Source organism: Lagopus leucura, unplaced genomic scaffold (assembly GCF_019238085.1).
Source record: "Lagopus leucura isolate 7727_CA_CO unplaced genomic scaffold, USGS_WTPT01 Super-Scaffold_100037, whole genome shotgun sequence".
Taxonomy (NCBI): Eukaryota; Metazoa; Chordata; class Aves; order Galliformes; family Phasianidae; genus Lagopus; species Lagopus leucura.
In genome coordinates this window covers 4,756,258-4,777,969 of record NW_024962286.1, presented here as the reverse complement: position 1 = coordinate 4,777,969, position 21,712 = coordinate 4,756,258, and the positions used below count along the sequence as shown (strand labels likewise).

The window sequence follows — 21,712 nt, the reverse complement described above, 5'->3', positions numbered from 1 at the left end:
TAATAAATTGTTCTGTCATCAGACTTGTGAGGTGGCTCATGCCATGTGAAGACATCTGGCCCATGTTAGTCACGAGCTTTGTGTTTGTTTCTCCACAGCTACAACAGACTGAGCCAAGCAGCCCCACAGGGAACCTGCTGAGGACGCAGAGCTCGTGCTCAGCCCTCACCTCTTCCACACCTCTCCTTAAGCACAAGGCAGAGCACATCTCCAGCCTGCAGATCTCCAGGTGAGTCTGGCGTTCTGTTAGCACTGCTGCTGCCCAGGGACGTCTGTTTAATCTGCTGGGTCTGAGAGGCTCAAGGAAAGGAAGCACAGCTGGCACTGGTGCCTGCCCAGGCCAGGCAGTGTTTGGTGTTGGTGCAGTTACCTCTGCTGCTGCTCTAGGTAAATATATTGTCCCAAGGGAAATGACAATCTGAACAAGTTGTGTGTGTGCGTCTGCATAGCAGAGTTTCTGCCTGTTGTAGTGTTTAAATTAGACTGCTTTGATAAGTCCTGACTTCTCACACAGAGATCCCTGACACCTTTCCAGACACCTCTCACGTCTCTGACATCTGTCCTGAACAATGAGGGCCCAGCTGCAAGCAGAAAAAACTCAAAAACCATTGCATATCTATTTATTTTTTTCTGGACAAACAATTTTATTTTAGGTAATGCGTCTATACACTGTACATTCAGTCACTGTGGTATATAAGCATAGCTATTTTCATACATAATCTCATAAAGTCCTTTATTTTACAATATTATCTGCTTCGAGGGGAGGGGATGTGGAAAAGGGGGTGGAAAAGGACTATCAAGGTACACAGCGAAATAGATAAATATGCCAAGCTTTTTTCTTATTTTTTTTTAAATCAGGCATTTATAAACAAGAAAGCATACATTACTTACATAAAAATAGTTCTAGAATAGTAGAGTAAGTCATAATATTGTCATTAGCAGCAGCATAGGAGAGACCAGGATAACAAAAATGTGCTGAAATGCTATTGGCTATTATAAATGTATAGATTTATTTTTCTTCAATTGAAAAAATGTCATTTCTGTGATTTTTCGTTTAAAAAAAAAAAAAAGAAATAAAAGAAAAAAACCCAAAACAATAACAAAAAAAACCAAACCAACAAAAAAGTCCTAAAACATCTGGGCTGATTCTGAGGGGAGGGCAGAACAGAAAGAGAAATCAACCTTTTGGTAATAAAATACTTTACAGTGAAAACATGGACAAATAAAATGCAAATGATGGAGAGAGGTTAAACCCACATTGAAACTCGCAAAAAGATTTTTTGTGGTTTTGTTTTTCCTAACAGACAGCAAAGGTTCTTCTTAGTTAAAAACACAACTCATAAAACAAGACAGCTACCAGGTAAGAAAGAGTTTTGAAAAAGTAAACACCATATACACTTATAATACAACAGTGTAAAATGAAAAAAAGTATTTACATGTTGAATTTACTGTTAAGTTTTTTTACATTGGCTAGTTCTGTTTGAAAAGCAGAATATTATGTTATACTATTAGCTGCTCCAAAGATATGAATGTTATTGCTGTTGGTTTTTTTTTTCCCTTCGTTAAGTCTTCTTTCAGTAATAGAAACAATGAGTGATTAAACTGAATATACAAGTAATATATTTTTAATTACAGGGAGAGTCAACAGCCTGTGTGAAACACCTCTTCTCCCTTTTAACTTCGTAAAGGAAACTGAAGAGGAGATGGAGTGAGAAATGGCCTCTACAGTTCCTACACCTGCGGACTGAGCGGTGAGTGAGAGCTGCCCCACGGCAGGGCAGCAGACACAGAAATTACACACAGAACCCCTCACCTCAACACCTCCAGCACGGCTTCCCCTGAAGGCCCCCCCCGCTTGGAGAGGCGTTTTTAGAAAGTGTCTCTATGGCTTCATACTGACAGAATTACTGTAAAAATAAATTACATACACAGGAATTCTGAATTAGAAAATAATTATTTCTGCAGAACGTATCAAGATTTCATTGCAAAAGCGTACTTAGGAAAGACACACAATGATTTACAGTTCCTATCCTGTAAAAACTCCCCTGTCAATTAACTGCTGGTGGAAAGGGGTTGCTGTCAGCCTTTGTGCACCTCATTCAATCACAATGATTTGTAAACCTGATTTTGCAGACATTTTTTACTAGGATGTTTCCATTCCCTAGAATCAAACGCTAATAAGTCTTAACTTCAAATGCTGTGATTTAGTCACGTTTTACACTTCATTGTAAGACATGGCAAAAGAAGAAGCCGTGCTTTTCTAACAATAGTACATAATTCATAATGTAATTCATTTTAGAAAGATTTCTTGCAAATCTCATCTGATCTATGTGAGAAACAAAGATGATGATGGTGGTTTGACAGCTAAGAAAAATGTTTCTTATTAATTTCTTTTTCTTTGGGGAAAAAAAAAGCAGAATTCATTGATGTTGGAGGCTAAAAGCATCATATGCACAGAAGTTGTGGCAGTGAGTCACTATCCTTCCTGAGACACGAAATAAATAGTGCCATGTGCTACAGGTCAGTGGGCGCCGCTCCTGGAAGGAACAGCAAAGGGAGAGGGCTGTGCTGCCCATGAGTGGGTGAGTCACAGCAGGAGGAAAACAACAGTATCTGAAGAAGCAGATTTCAGGAGTCTGATATTGGGGTGAGAACAGATGTGTTCTATGTGTAATTTCTCGACACGGCAGCAAAACGTAGCAAATGGGAGACTTCTGAAATGCACAATGATCAACTAAAGCTAAAATTGTTCAGTTTCCCTTGAAGAAATCAGTGAATAATACAGATCTGGAAATCATAAGGCTGAGAACATTTTTATGCATACTGCATAACAAAATAAACCCTTTACATAAGACAGTAATAATGCCCATTAATGAATATACATATGGCAGAGATTTTAATTCCATGCATATGATTTAATAATTGCAGAAAAAAAAAAAAAACAACATACAAAGAAGCAAAAAAAAACAAAACAAAAACCCACATTAAAAAAACCCAACAACGTTGCCTAAGCATAATCAAAATCCTTTTGCATTGCACTTTAGAAGAGGAGTTCTGCATCCAGCCTCAGGCTCCAGCATCCCACGCACAGGGCCAAGCCCTGCACAACCAGGCAGGTTTGTGTCATTTATTTGCTGTCACTGTTTCTTGCTCCCAACAGTTCTACATTGTCCCAGTAATTCTACTCCTTTCATATTTCTTCTTTTTGTACCTAAAACGCATATATGAACTTCTCTGTTAATGCTCACAGTTACTATAATGGTTATTATAATGGTTTCAAGCAAACAGCTCTTGTTTAAAACAAACAAACAACAACAAAAAAAAACAACAACAAAAAACCCTCTAATGTACTGTAAGTAAATACTGTAATTTTAGGATTGGAAGCCGCTTTCTGTCTACGGGGAAATAATTTTTAAGCTTACATAGTTTGCATTAATGTCCAAAAGCAAATAAAGATTACTGGAAATACATTTCTTTGTTTAGAATAACTTCTGGGTATGATGATGCATAGGATTTTTTTTTTTCTTTTTATTCTTAAAGTTTAAAAAAAAAAAAGTCAGCATTGCCTATAGAAGATGCTGAGAGGAAAAATGAGCTGGAAGGCACAACTGCAGCCCCAGATCAACTTTTCACTGAGCTTGAGTGTATCAGAGGTGAGTGTGTGTGGGTGAAAATAACTCCTCTGTCATTCAGTAAAGCACCAACTGAATTTGAGCACTTCCCAGCCTCGACAGACACAGCTGTGAAACCCTTTGTGCTTGGTAGCATTCTGTACCCACTGAGTTCCCCTTCTGCACACATGGAAATGACGGTGCGTGGTGGAAATGGTGGTGATGATTTTAACATCTGCAGAGTAGAATCGAGAATGCTTAACTTGTAAACTTCCAGAATTTGGAATAAAATGCAGAGTAATGTTCTGACAAAGTGCAGTTTAAAAAATTGACGACGACGACAATGACAGTAAGAGTAAGACAAAGTGATGCTATGCTGCATTTTTATTCCGGGGCTGCGGCTTGGATCCCAAAATTAAAGTAATTTCTATTTTTAAAAACAGAAGTTTTTCTTTTAAAAAAGATGTAGGCTTATTCACAGCAGCAAAAGTGTCGTTCTTCTTTTCTGTAGTATCCAGTAATGCGATGTTGCACTCTCCTTGGGCACAGAAATCCTGACAAACAGTTCAGAATAAAAGTAGGTAAATACTGAATTCTATGGTAAGATGGTGCAACAAAGATGAGTCTTCCAGAGAACTGAAAGCTGACATGAAGATTTCAGAATGACTTCAAAACACATCTCCTGCTTTATTTCTCAACCAACTTAACAGATCATCCATTTCCTTCCTTTACTTCTTTCTTTTCCTAAAGCTGAAGTGCTCTTGGATGAAGTGAGTCTTTTGAACACATCGATTAATGAAGATGTCTGTAGAAAATATGGTGTGATTTGAAACACTGAAGTCTGTAAGGCTGGGTTTGTAATTCTGAAGTGTCCATCTTCTCTTCCTGCCCACCCCCCCCCCACACACACCCTTACAATCCTGCATCTTCCTTTCTTCTTGTGTTCAGGACAGGAAATGAAGGTGATTGTTTCTAAGGAAAAAATCAACTTTGAAAAGCACTCTGAAATTCTCATACAACCACAGGACAGGATTAAAACTGTGATGGCTTCCTAGACGGCTGGAAAACTGCTAATGAAATGGCATCATCACCAAAGGGCTTCTGCGTTAAGAATCCCAAAGCCTTTAACAAGTCATAAAAATTGTGCATCGAAGGTTTTTGTTTTGCTTTTAAAGGTTCATTATAAAAAATCTTGTTAATTTTTTTAATACCAAGTCTGTGTAATGAATTACTTTAAATAGCTTATAAGAAAAGTTTGTTTTTAAATTCCAAAATGTTCCGACAGGCAGAAGGGCAACATAAAAACACTGCCATGCTTGCCTTTTTCTCTGATTCTAGTTGGACGATGCTGCTTGCTTGGAGTTTGCCAGTAGAAAATTTGCTGTGGACTTAAAAGTATCTTGTTTATAAACACTTTGTGTTTCATAGGCACAGTAAGATGTTGTGCTATATGGATTGGAAAAAAAACAAAAGAGGCGTAATTCAGTGCTTCTGTTATAAAGAGTAACATTTGCCTTCCAACTAATAAGAATCCGTATTCATAGATCTGTGTGTTAGGACACCACTACTCACACATGCACTTACACACGTACCCCACACATCCTCCCTTACTGTGCATATTTGTCATTCTGTCTGTCTGAGACGACATGGTGGTTTAATTCTCAATGTTGCTCGTTGTGTTTTCACTGCTGGATTGACTGCTTGATTTAGGCCACAGCTGTTCCTGAAGTTCCTTGACTACTTTTTCCAAGTGTTCTCGAGCCTCCCTCTCATGCATCAGGTCAGCTCGGAGCTGCTCCCTGTCAGCCTCTGCGTGCTGAAGCTTAACCTGTAGGTCCTCAATCTGGAGAAAAGAAAAGCCAGACATGAAACTACCAAAGTGGAGGTAAGGAGAAGAATTCTCTTTTTCCCTACTTTGTTTCCATGCGCTATTCTGCAATTATCCAAGTGCTTTACACAAACTGTTTAGCTTAGAAATTCTTAAATACTTCTGATGTATTCTTTGTATCAGCTGCAGTACCCTCACAAACAGGAACCTGTAAACCTCTTCCATTAAACGTGTGGAACTGTAAAGAGGCACCTGTGGATTTTCAAAGCTCTGTTCAGCCTGTGAGGAATTCTGCTTATCTGCACTTGTTGCCTTGGTTTTTCTTTTTTTTTTTCCTGCTAAAGTGGAAGTGAGCTGCAGGTAACGCCCAGAGCAGCAGTTCTCAATCTGGTTATGTTTAGTCTGGACACCTCTTATCAGTGAGACATCCTGTGATGCTGGAGAGGAAGCCCACATCATTTCCTGCTTCTGGTCTCCGGTTAGACGTGTCTCACAGTGGTAACAAATGAACCACTCCCCTTCCCGTTATTGAGAGCCTGGGTTAGACAAATTTCTGATTTCTATTGCTTTTTCTTTTCCTTTTTCCTTCTGCCTTAAAGTAACCACATCAAGTATTTGTATCTTGTGCTTTGGGCATAGCAGTGCCTTCATAAAGTGTGTGCATCTAGCAGCAGGCACAGCAGAAACACAGCTACAGTAAATGTGATCTAGAAGAACTCCCTTTACCATTAACACAGGTGTGTACAGTAGGCAAGTTAAGTGAATGTATGATGATACTGTGTGGCAGCTGCCAGTGGTACACATCTCCTGTGTGCAGCAGTTTAAATTCAGGCCAATGTGCCCCATTTTCCTGAAACTTTTGTGGCTAACTCCTGACTCATGCCTCTTATTTATGATGCAGCAAGGAAATGGCCTTAAGGCTGTCATCTGAAATCTCTATCAAGGCCAGGGGCTCTCTGTATGTGAGGTGTGGGTTGTGAATAGGGGACCATGCTCTTCTGTAGGAAATGTATTACTGGGGAACTGGGATTCTTTTTTTTTGGAGGAAGGGGAAGGCAGGGCATGCAGTGGATTGCTTTTCAGTGCAGTTTCTCATGGCAGCCTCCTGGATTTCCTTTCTAACTCAGCTTAGCCTGCTGGGCTGGGTTATTTCAGAGGTTGAACAGTGAACTGCCTTGCATCCCCACATGTCCTGCAACAGCAAGACACAACAAGGTGATTTAAGGACGCGAAGCCTGAGCTCTTGGGTCAATGCTGGGCTTTGGTTGCTTTAAATAAACAGTAAAATAATTTCTTACATAAGAATCTGCTGAAGAAAGGGCAGGGAAGGATTTTTAATTCAAAGCTTTAAGCATACACCTTACATGTAATGGCATGTTCTTGCATTCCAGGAACTATCCTGAAGTGACTGCCTATTGTGTACTGTACTGAAATGGATCTCTAAGCATTGGCACAGCCAACAGAGTATTAGTGGAACTGAAGTAATGTCTTAGTCTTGTTGTCTTAGTTGCCTGTAAACAGTAATTTTTAATGGACAAATGTGCGAAGTTCAGGGCAGAACTCACCTGAACTGAAGTTCAGGCAAGTTAGTAAGCCCTGAATTAGGACCAGGGATGTAAACTGACACGATGGGGACACAGACATTATATAGATAAGAGCTGGACTTCATCAAATTAGACAAAATGAGGCCAGTTGGCATCTGAGAAAATACAGATACAATCCAGTGCTGAGAAGTGCACAGTCAGTGGGTTTGCTTGCTGTCAGTGTTGAGGTCTTACCTGGGCAGAGTACTTGGCCCGAAGCCTGCCAGCTTCACAACCCTTGTCGCAGACCCGGATCTGCCTGGCTTGTTCCAGCTCCCTCTTTAGCCGTATCCGAGACTCGTTGGCTTCCTTCATTTTCTTCTCATTCTCAGCTCTCAGACGCTCAATCTCTTTCCTCAAGTTGCGCTTTGCCTCCGTTGCTTCTCTCAGTTTCTCCTTCTTTGCCACTCTTAGGAACTCCAGCTCCTACAACACACCAGCAGTAAACGTGAGAACTGAGGGGCAGAGGCTGAATTAGTGCAAATGCCATATTTAACTGAAGACAGCAAAGAGGCACAACGCTGTGATATGTGCTGTTTGTGAATGTTCTTTGTGTACAGCAAAGCTGAACAAGGAAACTTATTGCTTGCTGAAGAAATCCATACGCAGATCCATTTTGTCAACCCCCACCAGAATACTTTTTGGGTAAGCCTGAGAAAAAGCAAATTGTGAATATTCTTTCTAAAGGAAAGGAATTCTGTTCTGCTGTAGGTAAGCGGTGTGCAGCCCTACCTCTCCTGGCTCCCAGCCAGCAGGCTGCTCTGTCACAGCTCTTGGGAAATCCCAGGCTGAAACCTTCGACTGAGTGCAGACTGTGCTTTGCTCTGGGAACTGCCACCTCTCTCAGAAGTTGTCAAAAAAGTTGTTAGAAGACGAGTCCCTCAGCATGCTTTGAAAAACATGGCTGACCAAAGGCCAGTCTCCCAAATGGTTAAATTAGGAACTTTTTTTTTTTCTTTTTTTTTTTTTTTCAGAAGCAGCATTTCCTCCCTGTCAGACACAACCCTCACAGCAGCATGTTTCTGTTAAGTACCACTGCAGTCGGGTCATGGGAAATTCACTCTTCTGACAATCTCACTTCCTATCCAGGCCATTGTTAGCTCAGCCCTGCCTCTGGAAGCATGCACAAATGTATTTGCTCTGTATGTGGAACTGGAAGCCCACAGCTGCCCAAATGGAAAAGGATGGTTAGGATAAGTTCTTCTACCATGTGCTGGATTTAATGCCTCAAAGCTCAGTTCTGCTGCTTCATCACTTACTTACCTGATATAACTCCTATTTTACTTTAACTATACACTGTGTATGTAGTTAACAAGTTTAGCAGTTAGCTTCCAGTATATATACTTAAATACTTCATATAAATATTTTTAATTTTAAATGCATAACATGAAGCAGATTCACTGAAATGCAAAGGAATGAAGTGATTGATTTTGCACAAAGTGATGAACAAAAAAAGCAGCTCTGTGGAAAAGACAGTGCTCAGTCTCCCTTCTCCAGGACCTGACTTGCAGCTTGCACAGAACAAGCCATCTGCACATAAGAAGTATTCAGCGCAGGGAGCTCTGCTGTAACAAAGCTCTGCAAGAATCTGAGTTGGTAAATTTCATTACAACTCTAACTGTGATCCTATCTACGCACTTCACAATCTAACTTTTTCACCTCCTCTTACTTGCTAGTAGAAAATCTCGACTCTGAGTTGTTTGTTTTTCCAGTTTTTAACACAGCAGTGATGATGCACACAAATTATGTCCCTGAGCTGCTGTCTTCTGTTTCATTCCTCAAAGAAAAGCCAGACTGCATCCACCTGCTCTTGACCAGTGGTACAGATACCAGTGCTCTGTCCCCTGGGCCCTGCTTTACAGCTGACACCCCACAGCTATCTCATGGATTACACTTCTAGCTTGGTTCCAGCTCCACAAACAATATTCAAAGAGGACAGGCAAAGCTTCTAATCTGGTGCTCTCCTGCATTCCTATGTCCTAATTCTGCCCTATCTCCAATAAAATAGAAGTTCACCCACCATTCTGTGCAGCCACTGTCATTTGATAATGGCCACATTATCTCCAACTTTTTTTGTCTGACTACTTCCTGATGCACCTGGGATTTACGGAAATAAGGAGTTTCTCCACTGGATGAAGCAGGAGAGCTGCAGTTCAGTTCTTCATGAGAGCTTGGGCAGGCGTCTCCCAAGAACCCCTCCCTCCAGCAGCTGGGCAATGGCAGGACTTTTGAAAATCTTTTAAACTATGAGTAAAAGCTCCAAAATGACAGAGATGTTTCTAGTTCAGTGAGATTAAAATAAAATAAACTGTGCTGGGATAGAAGATTTTTTCAGTAAAAGAAAAATGTTGATTTTGGTAACCATGGATTTATACTCTAAAGCAAAAACAGGTGGCAAGCTTAAAAAAAAAAGTAAGAATGGTTCCTGTATACTTTGGTTTCCCAGCTGAATTTACAAAACGTTCTCCAGTAAAGGCTGTTGCTATTTGGGAAAAATGAGGCAATTCTTTCTAACATGAGACAACTTAATGGTTTCTATCTGGAAGAGCATCTGCAGACAGCGATAAGAGAAAGCTTTTCTTCAACATTACCTGATGTAGGCTGCGTTTGGCTTGCAAGGCAGCATTTAGCTTCTCTTCCTGCTTCACTCTCATTTTAACAACTTCATGGAGGAATTTTTCTTTGGCTTCTTTTGTATCTAGGCCACTGTCCAGGGCCTGCCTTAGGTGCTCCAGCTCAGCTTCCAACCCACTGCTGTGAGAGTCAGAATGTGCTGCAACCTCATATGAACTGTTGACTGGGACTGGGGCTTGCATCCCAGGTGAGCTCATGTCCTTTGCAGAGCTGGATGAAGTAAAGGATGGGGAGGAGAGCGAGGATAAGGAGGAGGTGACTGAAAAATAGAAACATCTAAAATTAATAAAAAAAAATGTAGAAAACAAATGTAACTCAAAATATGCTGAGCCCCATTTCTAAAGAGGAGACAGTCAGTAGTCAATGAAAACATGGAAGAAAGAAAATACTTGTTTTATACTTTGAAGTGTGATGAAAATGCAAACCTGGGTATCATAGAGAACCAACTTATTTGCTTGAATTGTGATTTTGTCTTACATCACAAATTTACATGATCCTCACATTTTCAGTGGGCAGACCCTCTTACTTTGCCAAAACTACACAGCAGGTATGGACTGAACATACTGAGATCAGCAGCAGGATTCTCTAAAGGATACATTGGTAAGGCAACAGTAGTATCTTCATCCTTCACTGAGGGGCCCAAGATGTCAGTACTGTCTAAGAGCATTCCAACTCCTGATCCCTGCCTTATGTGTTGAGCTGCATGGATGTAGCTCTGAAACTACAACTGCACTCTCTGGCTGATATAAAATTCCATGCTTAGAAGTGTGTGTGCATTGCTGTGGGCTATGTGTTCATACACCACAAAGACTTTGCTCTGAACTACACATACATTACGTTCACCTCCGCACAACACCAACCTGCTTTAACTAAAGGCTGTCTGTTTTAATGAAAATCTCTTGGTTTGTGGACCCCTGTGCTTCAGATACTTTTTGTTCATGCACCTCTGTTCCTGCCCCAGGAGAACACTCCCTCAATTTACATTCCATTCTCATTTTTCACTATTACAAACTTTTCATTAGTACCAAAAACTGTATCTTAATGTGCCATTGAGGTATCAGGCCTCCAGAATCATGTTGGAACGCAACAGAGTTGTGAGTTGTGAGCTAACTCCTGGAGGTTAACCAGAGGAAAACAGAGCACAAATAAAACAAAATAAGGCAGATATACACTTACATTCCTCCCTGGTTTCTACTTCAATTTCTGCTTCTGATTCCTTATCCTCTTCAGGCGCAGTAACAGTGGCCACTGGCTCTGGGACAGCCGGGGTCTCTGCAGCATGTTTCCTTTTCCGTGGCTGTGCGGCGCTGCTGGGCGGCTCGCTGCTGCGGGACACCACTGTGGCACAGGGTGGATTGCTCACAACTTTCTGTTGGGCAGGAGGTGCGAGGGCCACGTTGGGAGCCACAGCATTCTCAAAGCTTTTGTAGGAGTAAAAACTGCTTGAGAGGGGGAGGCAAAAGGAAGGAGAAAAGAGTCATATTCCTGACTTTAAAAGCCTTCCCCATCCGTGCGTTACACTGAAACTGCAAGACTCTGACTGGAGTGATGGTGAAGTTCCACTGATTCACACCAGCTAAGAATCTGGCTGTCTATTTGTTAAGTACTCGATTAAATGTGGAGGGGATTTTTACTGCTAATTCCCATCCAGGTCAGGAGGGATCATGTACTCTGAGTACCAAGCTCTCCCAGAGTCTAAAAATGATGCTGCTTCCCCACGGTCTTTGTGCATTATTGATTTTCTTAACTGGACTTCTTTAGTTCTGTCTATCCATAAATGTTTTGTAAGCTTGGAAACAACTTCCCTACAAAGGCCACAGCAGACAAGAAGTATATCCTTGTGCATCTTTACTTTCTTGACACAGAATGCATCTGAGTACTTGCACATAAAACCACATTAAAAAATAACTATGTTAAAGAAAGTAATACTGTAACATTAAATAGAAAGAATGTAGCAGGAAAGGCATCAAAGATGGCCTTGCAGCTTCAACTCAGCATGTACAATACAAAGTATCTTCAGTTACCTATTAAAACAGGGGAACTTGCTGAAGGTCTAAGTATTTTTTCCCCACACTTCAGGTGCCCAAAGTCCTACTCTGATATTTGCTCAGCCCTTCTCTCCCAGCCTACTTCAACAATTCTGTTTAAAGGCAAGGATATGATGGTAGGCCTCTGTTTTTTTCCCCTATTTTTTTTCAATAAACCCCCACACCATCTAAGAAACTTGTTCATCACAGCAGCAAAACACTTTTCTCCCCAACATCACTACAACACCTGGCAACTTCCATCAAACTTTCCAAAGAAACCACTACCCTGAGGCAGAAATCTGGCACCAAGGGTTTTCAGACTGAAAGCTATGAAGGCTGGCAAGGGAACGTGTGACTGCCCTGATGCTTTCTGTGACACCAGCAGCCCCTCCTGTTACGGATGGTGACTCACTCTTGCAGCAGTTCAATCATGCTGCTACTCAAGAGCAGCTAACAGCACCAGCTTGCTTTCTGACAGGGCTCACACCCGGAGTTTCCCCCAGGCTCTCCTGCCATGAGCTCCCCCAGCCACCTGCCATTGGTGGGCAGGCTGTGCTGCTGTCCTCACACCTCCGTCCTCTTCTGCCAGCACAGGAGGGGCACAGCAGGGCTGGCAGCCTGCTGACCAGGCAGTGCTTCAGCAGTCACCTGGAAATGGCTGGCTGCTTCCTACCAACTGCCCCAAGAGAGGAACTCAATCTTTCTTTAAACAGCCTGAGAACTTCTGATAACTGCTCCCCAAAATCATCTGAAGTTCATGGAAGCAGCCATCACTTCAGATCTTTATGGTACATTTCACCTAAGGGAGCCTACTTAACAAACACAATTAATGAGTGCACACAACACCAATAATATTTTTGATTCCTTTCTGCTAACTAAAACACTGCAGCTGCAAATACTTTTTATTCCAGTACTGGTGAGCTAACAACTAACAAACAATGCAATGCAGCAAACATAAAGCAACTTGCTCACCAATTACTCTCCACGGTTGCCATCCCCATTCCTCCCTCAGCTCCTTACCTGTCTCGGATCAATGCAGGAAGATGGCTTGAGAGCTCTTTCTCATTTGCTGATACAGCAGGGGACCAGGGCCGGAAAGCTGAGAGGCGCTGACGGGGATGGACACAGCCAATGCTCTGGGAAGGAGGAGAACAAAAAATAAGTACAAAACATCTTTAAAAAGAATTATTCCCAACAGGGCACTAATAATTCGGTTAAGTTCATGTTCTCTTATCTCTAAAGCTGCTCCCCCACTGGCTAAGGCCTACTGGCTTAGCGGGTTCCACTGGAAGAGGTAACTCTACCAATGAGAAAGCCCATGTTTTTTTCTTTGCCAACAACTTATCCGTGGTTTGCACAGACCACATGAGGCTCCTGAGTTTCAGGATTCTTGTACCTCAAAGGCATGAAGGAATTGCTTACTCCATCAGCACAATCAAGGTCAGTGAACACTGGAAGATGGCAAGGAAATTGGGAGGACCGCATAGCTCAATGCTTGCTAGGAAAAGGATAGAAATGTGATTAATTTAGAAAGCCTGGGCAAGGTCTTTCTCACATTAACTCTTCTGGTTTTGGTAGAGGGATGTTACACGCTAATTCTATCTCTTTTGATTACAAAATACTCAGCAATCACCTTATTAGATGAACTGGATAAGGACCGTAACCAACTGGACTGCTTTTCCTTCTCAGTAGAAGCTGGAGATTGGGAAGCAGAGTCATCTATTTTGGTTTTCTTGGAAGCAGGAGGATCTGAAGGGACCTAAAGAGAAAAAATCAAAGACAGTTATTAATTCTGCAATCAGTTTAGAAACAAGATATAAAGTAAAAGCAAATTTTGTATCTGAATATAAGAAACATCACTTTTGCCTGCATTTTTAACTCTTAGGAACAACAAAGGAGTGAAAACATGGGACAGGCACAAATTACAACATAACGTGGCTTCATTCCTCCATTTAAAACACCCAGGTAAAGCGTAGGTGGTGCAGGAGTGACAGGCAGAAATGTGAGACATTCACACCATGTTGCAAAGAAGTATCTGCCTTTTATTATTTTTGTATGCAGAAAGGTAAGTTTTAATGTGGTTGCTGAACTGGAAAGATTATTTTAAACGAGAACAGAACAGACTTTGTTATTCTGTTTGCAGTGGTTGTTATGCCGATGACTTCACTACCCCACAGCTGCAGTGGATTCTGGGGGTGCTGCCAAGAGCTGCTTTGCCTTTTCCACAAGTGGCTCAGCTTGGCCCATAAATCATCCCCAAGCATAAGAAAGCCCTTTGGCAAGCAAAACCCCTTTCCTTCAACACTGTGAAGGAATAAAATTCCTATAGTCCCAGAGTGGCTTGCAAAAAAATTGGTAACTACTGGTTTAACTGGTGCACTGGGGACACCAGCTTGAAGCCCTGCCAGTACAAACTCGTCTGCCGGCAAGGAGGGAGAAGGTTCTGGACCTTGCTCTGCACCATGGCTACAAATCACAAGAGCAACACGCTGCCTCGCTTTCTCTTCCATCTTCTCGTCTTTCTTCTCGCAGTTCTGAGCTCTGTGTTTCCATCAGTCTGGTTCTAAGTGAGGTGGCAGAACCATGCTGAAGAACCACCAGTAGCTCATCTTTGCGTTACATTTTCCCAGCCCAACATCTCACTTCAGTTTTTGTACACAAGCAGTTATGCTCCTTTTACAGACACACCTGTATGGCAGAATTTTGAGGGCCCAGAATGCTTCAAGGAGAGGAATGGATGGTGATAGAAGGTTAGGACCTCACTGGTCAGCATCTCGCTTTCTGAAAACCAGTCCTTTCAAGGCATCTTAAGCTGGGAATTCTGAGACTGCTTCTCCAAATTGTTATTCACACCTGAAAATGGTGACTTTTACCCAAATACACGAGGAACTGAAGCAGTGTTGCTAAACTGCACTGATTCAGACTCCCAGCTGACTTCCAGGCCAATGAAACCAGAGCAATTCCATCCCTTCTGCACACCTTAATTAGGAGGAAATTTTGACATGTACGAGAACAGCCTGCTCCTTGCATGGAAGCAGGGCAGCAGTGTGAATATCCAGCTCATGCCAGTTCATCTGGCAGCACGCACACTCCTAGGGCTTCTATAGCCCAGTGTGCATAGCAACATAATCAAACCAAGTCTGGAGGTTTTAGTAAAACATTCCCTGGCACTCTGGAGCTCGGGGCAGCTTTCCATATGTAGCAGATGAAGTAGAATGACATGGGTGTGTATATGTGTAACCGCAAGTACAAAATTAGCCCGTACCAGTGCTAAATGCCAGCTTCGATGGATTTGCAAAGAGTTCTTGCAGCACAGCCTCAGGCTCACTTAGGGTTGACTCCGGCACTGGCTACGGCACCTCCCATCCAACCCAACCGAGAGAAGGCATTTCTGAATGCTTTTTGTAGAAATCACAGGACAATGCACTGGAACAGATCTGTTTCTTGCTTTCAGAGATGCTGTCTGTGCAGAATTAGTGACAGCATTCGAAAGGTATTTGGCAAGTGACTGCCGATCCCAGCCCTATCCACTGGGGATGGTGAGCGGCGTGGGGAGGGGAGCAGCGCTGGAGGGCGGGGAGGAGGAAGGGGGCTTGGAATGGGAACGGCAACAGGTGGTGGGGCTCACAGAGCCTCCTTCCCCCCACCCGCTGCCTTCGTGCCCCTCGGCACCACCCAGCTGGAGCCGGACCCGGACTCGTCCCCGCACCGAGCGTCAAGCAGCGGCTCAGGGAGAGGCGGGTTCAGAAGGGGCTGGAGGGGAGAGATTTAACTAGAATGATCTCATTTGCATTTTTAAAGAAATCGTGCCTCCTCTCCAGCTTTCTCCACCGTCACCCTTCTTTTCTCTTAAATCGAGGCTGACATCCGAGGTTCAGGAGGGCTCTGAGCACAAAAAAAGCAGCAGACGTGGGAAGGATGCTTAACCTTTTGTTGCCAGGAGCCAGCACCGATCTGACAGCGTGGGATGCTGCGAGGAGTAAAGCAGTAAATGTGTGCATGGGGGGAAACGGTTTTACCCTCTCCACAAAGAGATGAAAACAAGGTGAAAAAACGGGGAAAGGAGACAGGTGCTCAACAGCTCCAACACTCATCTCCCATCGCAGGGCTCAGCAGCACTGCTAACAAACTGGTGCCGAGTGGCACAGCTCACCAATGGGACTCAGTCACACCTGAGCTGCTGTGATGACCTCGCACACTTTTCTTTCCACTCTGCCCCGTTCTATCTATGCAGATCTCACATCCTGCACCACACGCTTAAAACAATCTTTGGGTTCCATTTCAGCAGTGCCAAAATTCTCGCTTTCACACGCTATGAAACGCTCAGGCAATCCATGCTGCTCCTCAAAACACGGAGGTAGGTGCCCAGGAGCCTCAGTCACAGGAGGGGTCGCTGCCCCACTGCACTGCCTGCTGCACACCCCATCCCACGGATGCACTTCACACAACTTTCTGCCATCTTTTGTAAATGACTCATCAAAAACTTCAAACCAAACCCTGCAAAACCAGAATAAATATTTCCTTATTTTCTTCCTTGATTTCTCTTCCATTCCAAGCAACTTGGTGACTTGTTACCAACCAGGCTTTTATTTGGCAAAGTAGTTACTGCATTTTCTGAAATCCATAGAGAAAAGAAACTTACTGATACAAAGTGGGCCCAGAAATATAATGTGAAGCGTTTCCTTAAGCTTTCAGACTGTTGTTTTCTAAAGCAAATGACATTTTGAGGGGGAAAAACATATGGAAAGATTTATAATATTCCCTAATTTTTATTATTATTATTATTTTTTAAGTAAATTCCAAAGGGAAACTCGGGCATGTGAACTTCAATGTTATCCCTTTTAAGACAAACTGATAATAAGCAGCCTAATTTGGCCTCCAGCCAACCAGGGCCACGTTGGACATGTCAGATCAAATTTTCTGGTTCAATTCAGTAATACAGTAACAAAGCACGAAACCAGCAGAAAGCATTTCTGACCCCGTACCTCTCTGACTGCCTTCCCTGGCACACACTATCAGGGTGGAAGTGGCTGACCAGGAGGCACAGCCAGCTCAGTGGGTGAGAGAAGGCAAAGGTGGGCCCAGAACAAAATGCTTTGCTTTGGTGATTTGGGCTGTTCACGGATGTGATTGCTGGTGCCTGTGGATTTACCAAATACACTCCCGAAGCAATCTGCTGCCTTCCCCTACCTTATTTCCAGCTCTGCAGGGGCTGGGCTGGGTGCCTGGCTCGTGTTCTCTGAGCCCTTCTCTCCTGGCTCTGCTGCACTCAGCGACTGCCGCATCTTCGGGCCGCTCTGTGCTGTGAGCTGCCATCCACTAGGGGATAAGCTAAGACCACTGAGAACAGGACAGTGCTCCCTTGGGAAGGAGCTGAGTGCCAGCCAAATGCTGCAGAATGGCCAAGTCAGTGGAACCACACAGAACACCACGGGCTCGCTGCCACCCAGCCTGGCTGACTCCTGTGCTCACTGGCTGGAAATGATGTTCCTGCATCAGAAGTCCCCACGTAGCATCCTTATAAAGGTTTGTCCATCCTCACCGTTGATCTGATGTCCTCAAAAGCTATCCCAATACACAGAACTCTGTATTTCAGTCTCTTAAGAAAAAGAATTTGGGAAATATCTAGAAGCTGAAGAACTCAATTTCATATTTCTACCTCTCGTGGAAGTCAGAAGCATCTCAACTGAAAACCCTACCGCTAAAAAAGCCTGCAAACCCAGAATAGGCAAAATAAAAACTGGGCTCTCAGTCTATAGATAGATGCTGTCATTTGTTCAAGCTATCGCTTCTGCTACGGGTTCATGCAAACAGCTGAGTTCGGTTACACCAGGAGGAAGGGTGGGGCTTCCTGCCTCCTCTGATGCTCGCCTGGCTGTGAAAATCAAGCAGCTTTCTCATTAGAGGCACAAACCACAAGACCAGACGCCGGTCTGATACAATGTGCAGAAACCCCAGAGATAGACTGCTTGGGTTCAAAACGTGTCAGACATCCGAAGAACACATTAAAAATGAAAGAGCAGCGCTTGTGGTGAGCACACAGAATGCCCTGCTGGCACCTGGGTGCTGCAGCCCTGCTTGTGGCACAGCCTGAGCTCACCAGGTCTGTGCCTGAGGGCCCAGGGTCTCCCACTGACCCCGTGAGTCTCTGCTGAACCGTTACCTGCTTGCTCTTTGGTGTGCTTCTCCTGTCCTGCTCTGGACCAGCTCAGCTCAGATTTTACCCCAAGGGAACATGAAATTGAGGCAAAGTCCTGAAACAGCATATCCTCCAGAGCAGTGCAGGCCCTGCTGCAATGAACACACCTGCACCAGAGGCTGTGGCAATTATGAAGGGCCAACCTACCACCTGTTATCAGTCTAATGTTACTCTTTGGGTAAGCTGGACAAGACAGGTGGTTTAGTAGAGGACACGGGCAGAGCACGTGCAAAGAAGGGCTTGGGACCCCAAGTTTTGCTACCAGTTGAGCCTCCCCTAGGAAGCTAACTCTAATTCTGTTCCACTTCAAAAAACGTGTCAAGAATAAAACGCTAGACAGTAAAAATATTCCAGTCAAAAGAACAGAGGGCTTCCCAATATCCCATTTTTCATAGCTCTGGTGATGCACATGCTCCCACTTTGCCCCTCCATTTGGGGACACACAATCACAGTCACCTTACCTCTCTCCAGAGCACATCTATCAGGCACAGCACAGAGTATGAGCCTGCCTGGAGCCCAGCTTCCCCTGACCCCGTGCTGCCCATCCCAAAGGGAGATCTTGTGCACAGGGCAGCTCGTACTGCTCTGGCAACAAGGTGAACGCAGCTGCCCAGCTGTCAGACAGGGTGCTATGGACACAGGCAGGGAGTCTTAGGAATGTGTGGAGATACAGCATGCTCATCTTAAACAATTGGAAACTGGTTATTCTCACACCAAACTAACTTCAGCATATTCTTCTTTGTACTACACCAAATTCAGATAAAAGATAACTTACTCATTCTATGCAGAAGACAACATTTTGGGATTTATCTGCATCTCTCCAAAGAAAAACCACACAGATACACACCTCACCAAAGGGAGCAAGAGCAAACCACTCATGCTGGTTTCAGACCCCGGCTGCCCTCTGAGCACACAGCCCACCCCTCAAGGCAGGCCTGGCAGCACTGCTGCAGCCCTCAGCCCCAGCACCACACTGCTGTGCTGTCTGCACACAGCCTGCCCCACTCACGTAGTAGGACTCACTGTGCCCTAGGCAATTCAGCTTAACCCGTTTTTGTCATCAGAAATTAAGCTGAGTATCCCTGGGCTGTTAACTCGGGGGCCCAAGGAGAAGTTCCCAGCAAAACCAGCCATCTGCCCTTCTCGCCATTCTTACAGCTTGATGAGAAACGAATTCAAATCTCAGGCCTGACAGCCAAATGGAAGAAGAGACAATTCAATCACATGGAACCGAGCGGTAGAAAGGTGGAAACATTTTCGGAGCGGCAGGGGAAGGAAGGAAAACCAAAACAACATCCTCTGTACCACAGAAGTGTCTTCAGAGAGCACTCCTTCCCTTCAAATGCCGTGAAACCACCCAGCTTCTTCAACCCTACAAGTTTCCAAATCTACAATCGCTGAGTTTTTCCACAGCCACTCTTTGACTCTCTTCAGCAGCTGCTCAACAAAATGGGCATTTCCCAAAGTGTTCCTGATCCCCAAGTGCTTGCGCTGGGAAGCGGGGTGCCATGGAGGCACACGGAGTGAGGTCGAGGCCCATGCCAGGTATGAGCACAGCGTCAGCATCCCGAATCAGCAGTTAAGTCCACTGAAAAAAACACTGCTCTGATTTTCTCTCTTCCTTTTCTACTTTTATTTGTTTTGAAGAGACATCTGAAAAGATAGCTGATTATTTGCTAAGCAATGTACTTGGGTTTTGGCTCTTGGTTAGAGCAACTGGAAGCCTCTTTTCCACTGGCTAAGAGCTTGTTTTGCCCTTCCAGTGGAAACTAGAAGTTATGGCTTGAAAAGAATTCCCTGCCCTGTGGTTTAAAACAAAACAAAAACTTCAGCTCCCACTTCCCCAGCTGAGCTGAGCCAGCAATGGGGAGCGGCGCAAGGAGGTCGGGACTGGAGAGGAAAAGGGCCCCAATCCCTGCCTGCTGCTGGCAGCGCGCCCCGGAGCAGAGGAAAGGGGCTGGCAGAGGGCAGCACGCAGCAGGGCTGTGCCTGCACACAACCAGGCAGTGCTGGCAGCTGGAAGGAGCCCCGCGTCCGGCCCCTCTCGTAACTGAGGCCGAGGGGAGCTTTGCCATCAGATTCAGCAAGGAAAATCAAAATTTCCTCTACAAACAGGTTTTGCTTTGCCCAGTCCTTGCTGAATTGTTTGTGGGGTCATGGTTCTGGAAATTAAAAAGCCCTCTGTGGATGAAATTTTCTCTTGGTGTTTTCTTTGAAATGAAACCAGCATCTCTTGCTGTAACTGCACTGAGGTTTCAGCTTCAAGCTCTCTCCAAGGCCTCGGTTCCTGTGCTGCAGAGACATGTCCACTCTGCCCGCCAAGAATCTCATTTTAATTTCAAATGTTACATAAAAGGGCAAGCATTCCCCCCGAGGTTTCCACTAATACCGGCCCCACCAGGCACTGCTCTCCCTCAAACACCAGCTGATGCACGACAGACCAGACGGTGCCAAACCCCACAGAGGGCTGACAGAAAGCACCAAGCTCCTGGCAGCACCTGGGCAGCAGCCAACTCTGGGTGCTCAATTCGGATCCCCAGTGCCATAGGTTTTATGGCCGTTGGTAGGACGTGTTATATTACACGCTGGGTACAAAGACCCATCCTGCCAGAATCGAGCGTCCTTGCAGCACAGCTTCCCCCAGGCAGCCCCAAGCACCGGGCAGCGCTCGTTGTACAACACATTCTGACAATTCAGTTGGAAAAGCAGCCACCAGCCCCGTCCCCACTAAGCCCAGATCTGCAGCCCGCCGGGTCGCTCTGCCACCCCGCTGCAGACGCCTGGCACGTGTGCACTCGCATGTGGCACCGGGGGGACAGGGCCTGCTGCCAGCCCGCGCCAGGGCCGGCCGTCTGACACGTCGTGACAAATTACTTCTAAGGCTGCAGAGCCAGCGGAGCGCAGCAGACGCAGCCCTGCTCGTCTGCACCGCGCTCTGTGCTTCCCTGTGGTTATTTATAGGGCCTTTACTGACAACCTGCTCTGCCTCCCCGCCCTTCTTCCACGTCCCAAAAAGGCATTCTGTCAGCAGACCCAGTTTGGTGTCGTTGCAGGAACCAGCAGTACACTAGAAAAAGAAGGAGATACCTGGGTTCTTCTGGCTGCACAACAGCAGCACTGCCCAAGGGCTGCAGTAGTTTATTTTTCACTTGTGTTTAATCTGTTGGAGGCTGCTTCAGGAAAGCTTCACACTTTTGAGTAAGAGGCAGCCTGTGTCACATCACGGGATGGAGCACAAGAACACCTGCAGTCGGCTGTAACACTCCTGGGCAGTGGCAGTGATGTTCACCCAGAGCCCAAGCTGCCCGTTCTGATGCCCCAGCCTGCATTAAGCAAATGGGTGAAAGTAGACTGTCAATTCATTGATCACGGATTAATAGTTCCAAATCCTATTAAGGATGAGACAAAGTGCAATGGAAACCCCTAGTCCTGGTGAAAAACCGGTGCAAGGCCCCATTTATCTCCCTGGTTCCTGCAGGAACTGCTCCCTTCAGCATCTGATGAAGACAACTGCATTTTTTGACTGAAGGAGCTGAGCAGCGACCATAGAGTTAAGGACAGCTCAGGTGCAAATGGGTTTAGGTGAGTTAGATCCTCAACACATTCAAAATCATCAAGAAGGTCTTTCTCTTGGTGCCTTTTCCATCAAGACAGGCCATTTCTATAAAGACACAATTTCTGAGGCCTATATTCTCACCACCCATATATATAGGAAATAGAAAAAATTAATTCTTTGCTTACAAAATGTTTTGAAAGCTACAGACAGGCAGATGCTTCCTTAAGTCCCCAACAACTAACGTGCTCTACAATTCAAAGAAATTCACAAGAAG

At 44.6% G+C, this 21,712-nt stretch overlaps 1 protein-coding gene across 4 annotated transcripts in view; it reads right to left on the bottom strand.

Moving 5' to 3' along the window:
* Positions 1-619: 619 nt before the first annotated feature.
* Positions 620-21,712, bottom strand: part of SKI (SKI proto-oncogene) — a 96,803-nt gene continuing 75,710 nt past the window's right edge. For 2 of the 4 annotated variants that reach the window (XM_042883181.1, XM_042883183.1), the window contains 6 exons: positions 13,317-13,442; positions 12,704-12,819; positions 10,833-11,098; positions 9,614-9,915; positions 7,218-7,448; positions 620-5,454 (listed from right to left, as the gene is read on the bottom strand). In XM_042883181.1, the coding sequence (XP_042739115.1) occupies positions 5,266-5,454; positions 7,218-7,448; positions 9,614-9,915; positions 10,833-11,098; positions 12,704-12,819; positions 13,317-13,442 (1,230 nt within the window). In that variant the 3' untranslated portion in view covers positions 620-5,265. The remainder of the gene's footprint in view (positions 5,455-7,217; positions 7,449-9,613; positions 9,916-10,832; positions 11,099-12,703; positions 12,820-13,316; positions 13,443-21,712) is intronic. The other 2 variants (XM_042883182.1, XM_042883184.1) reach the window with 1 other exon arrangement.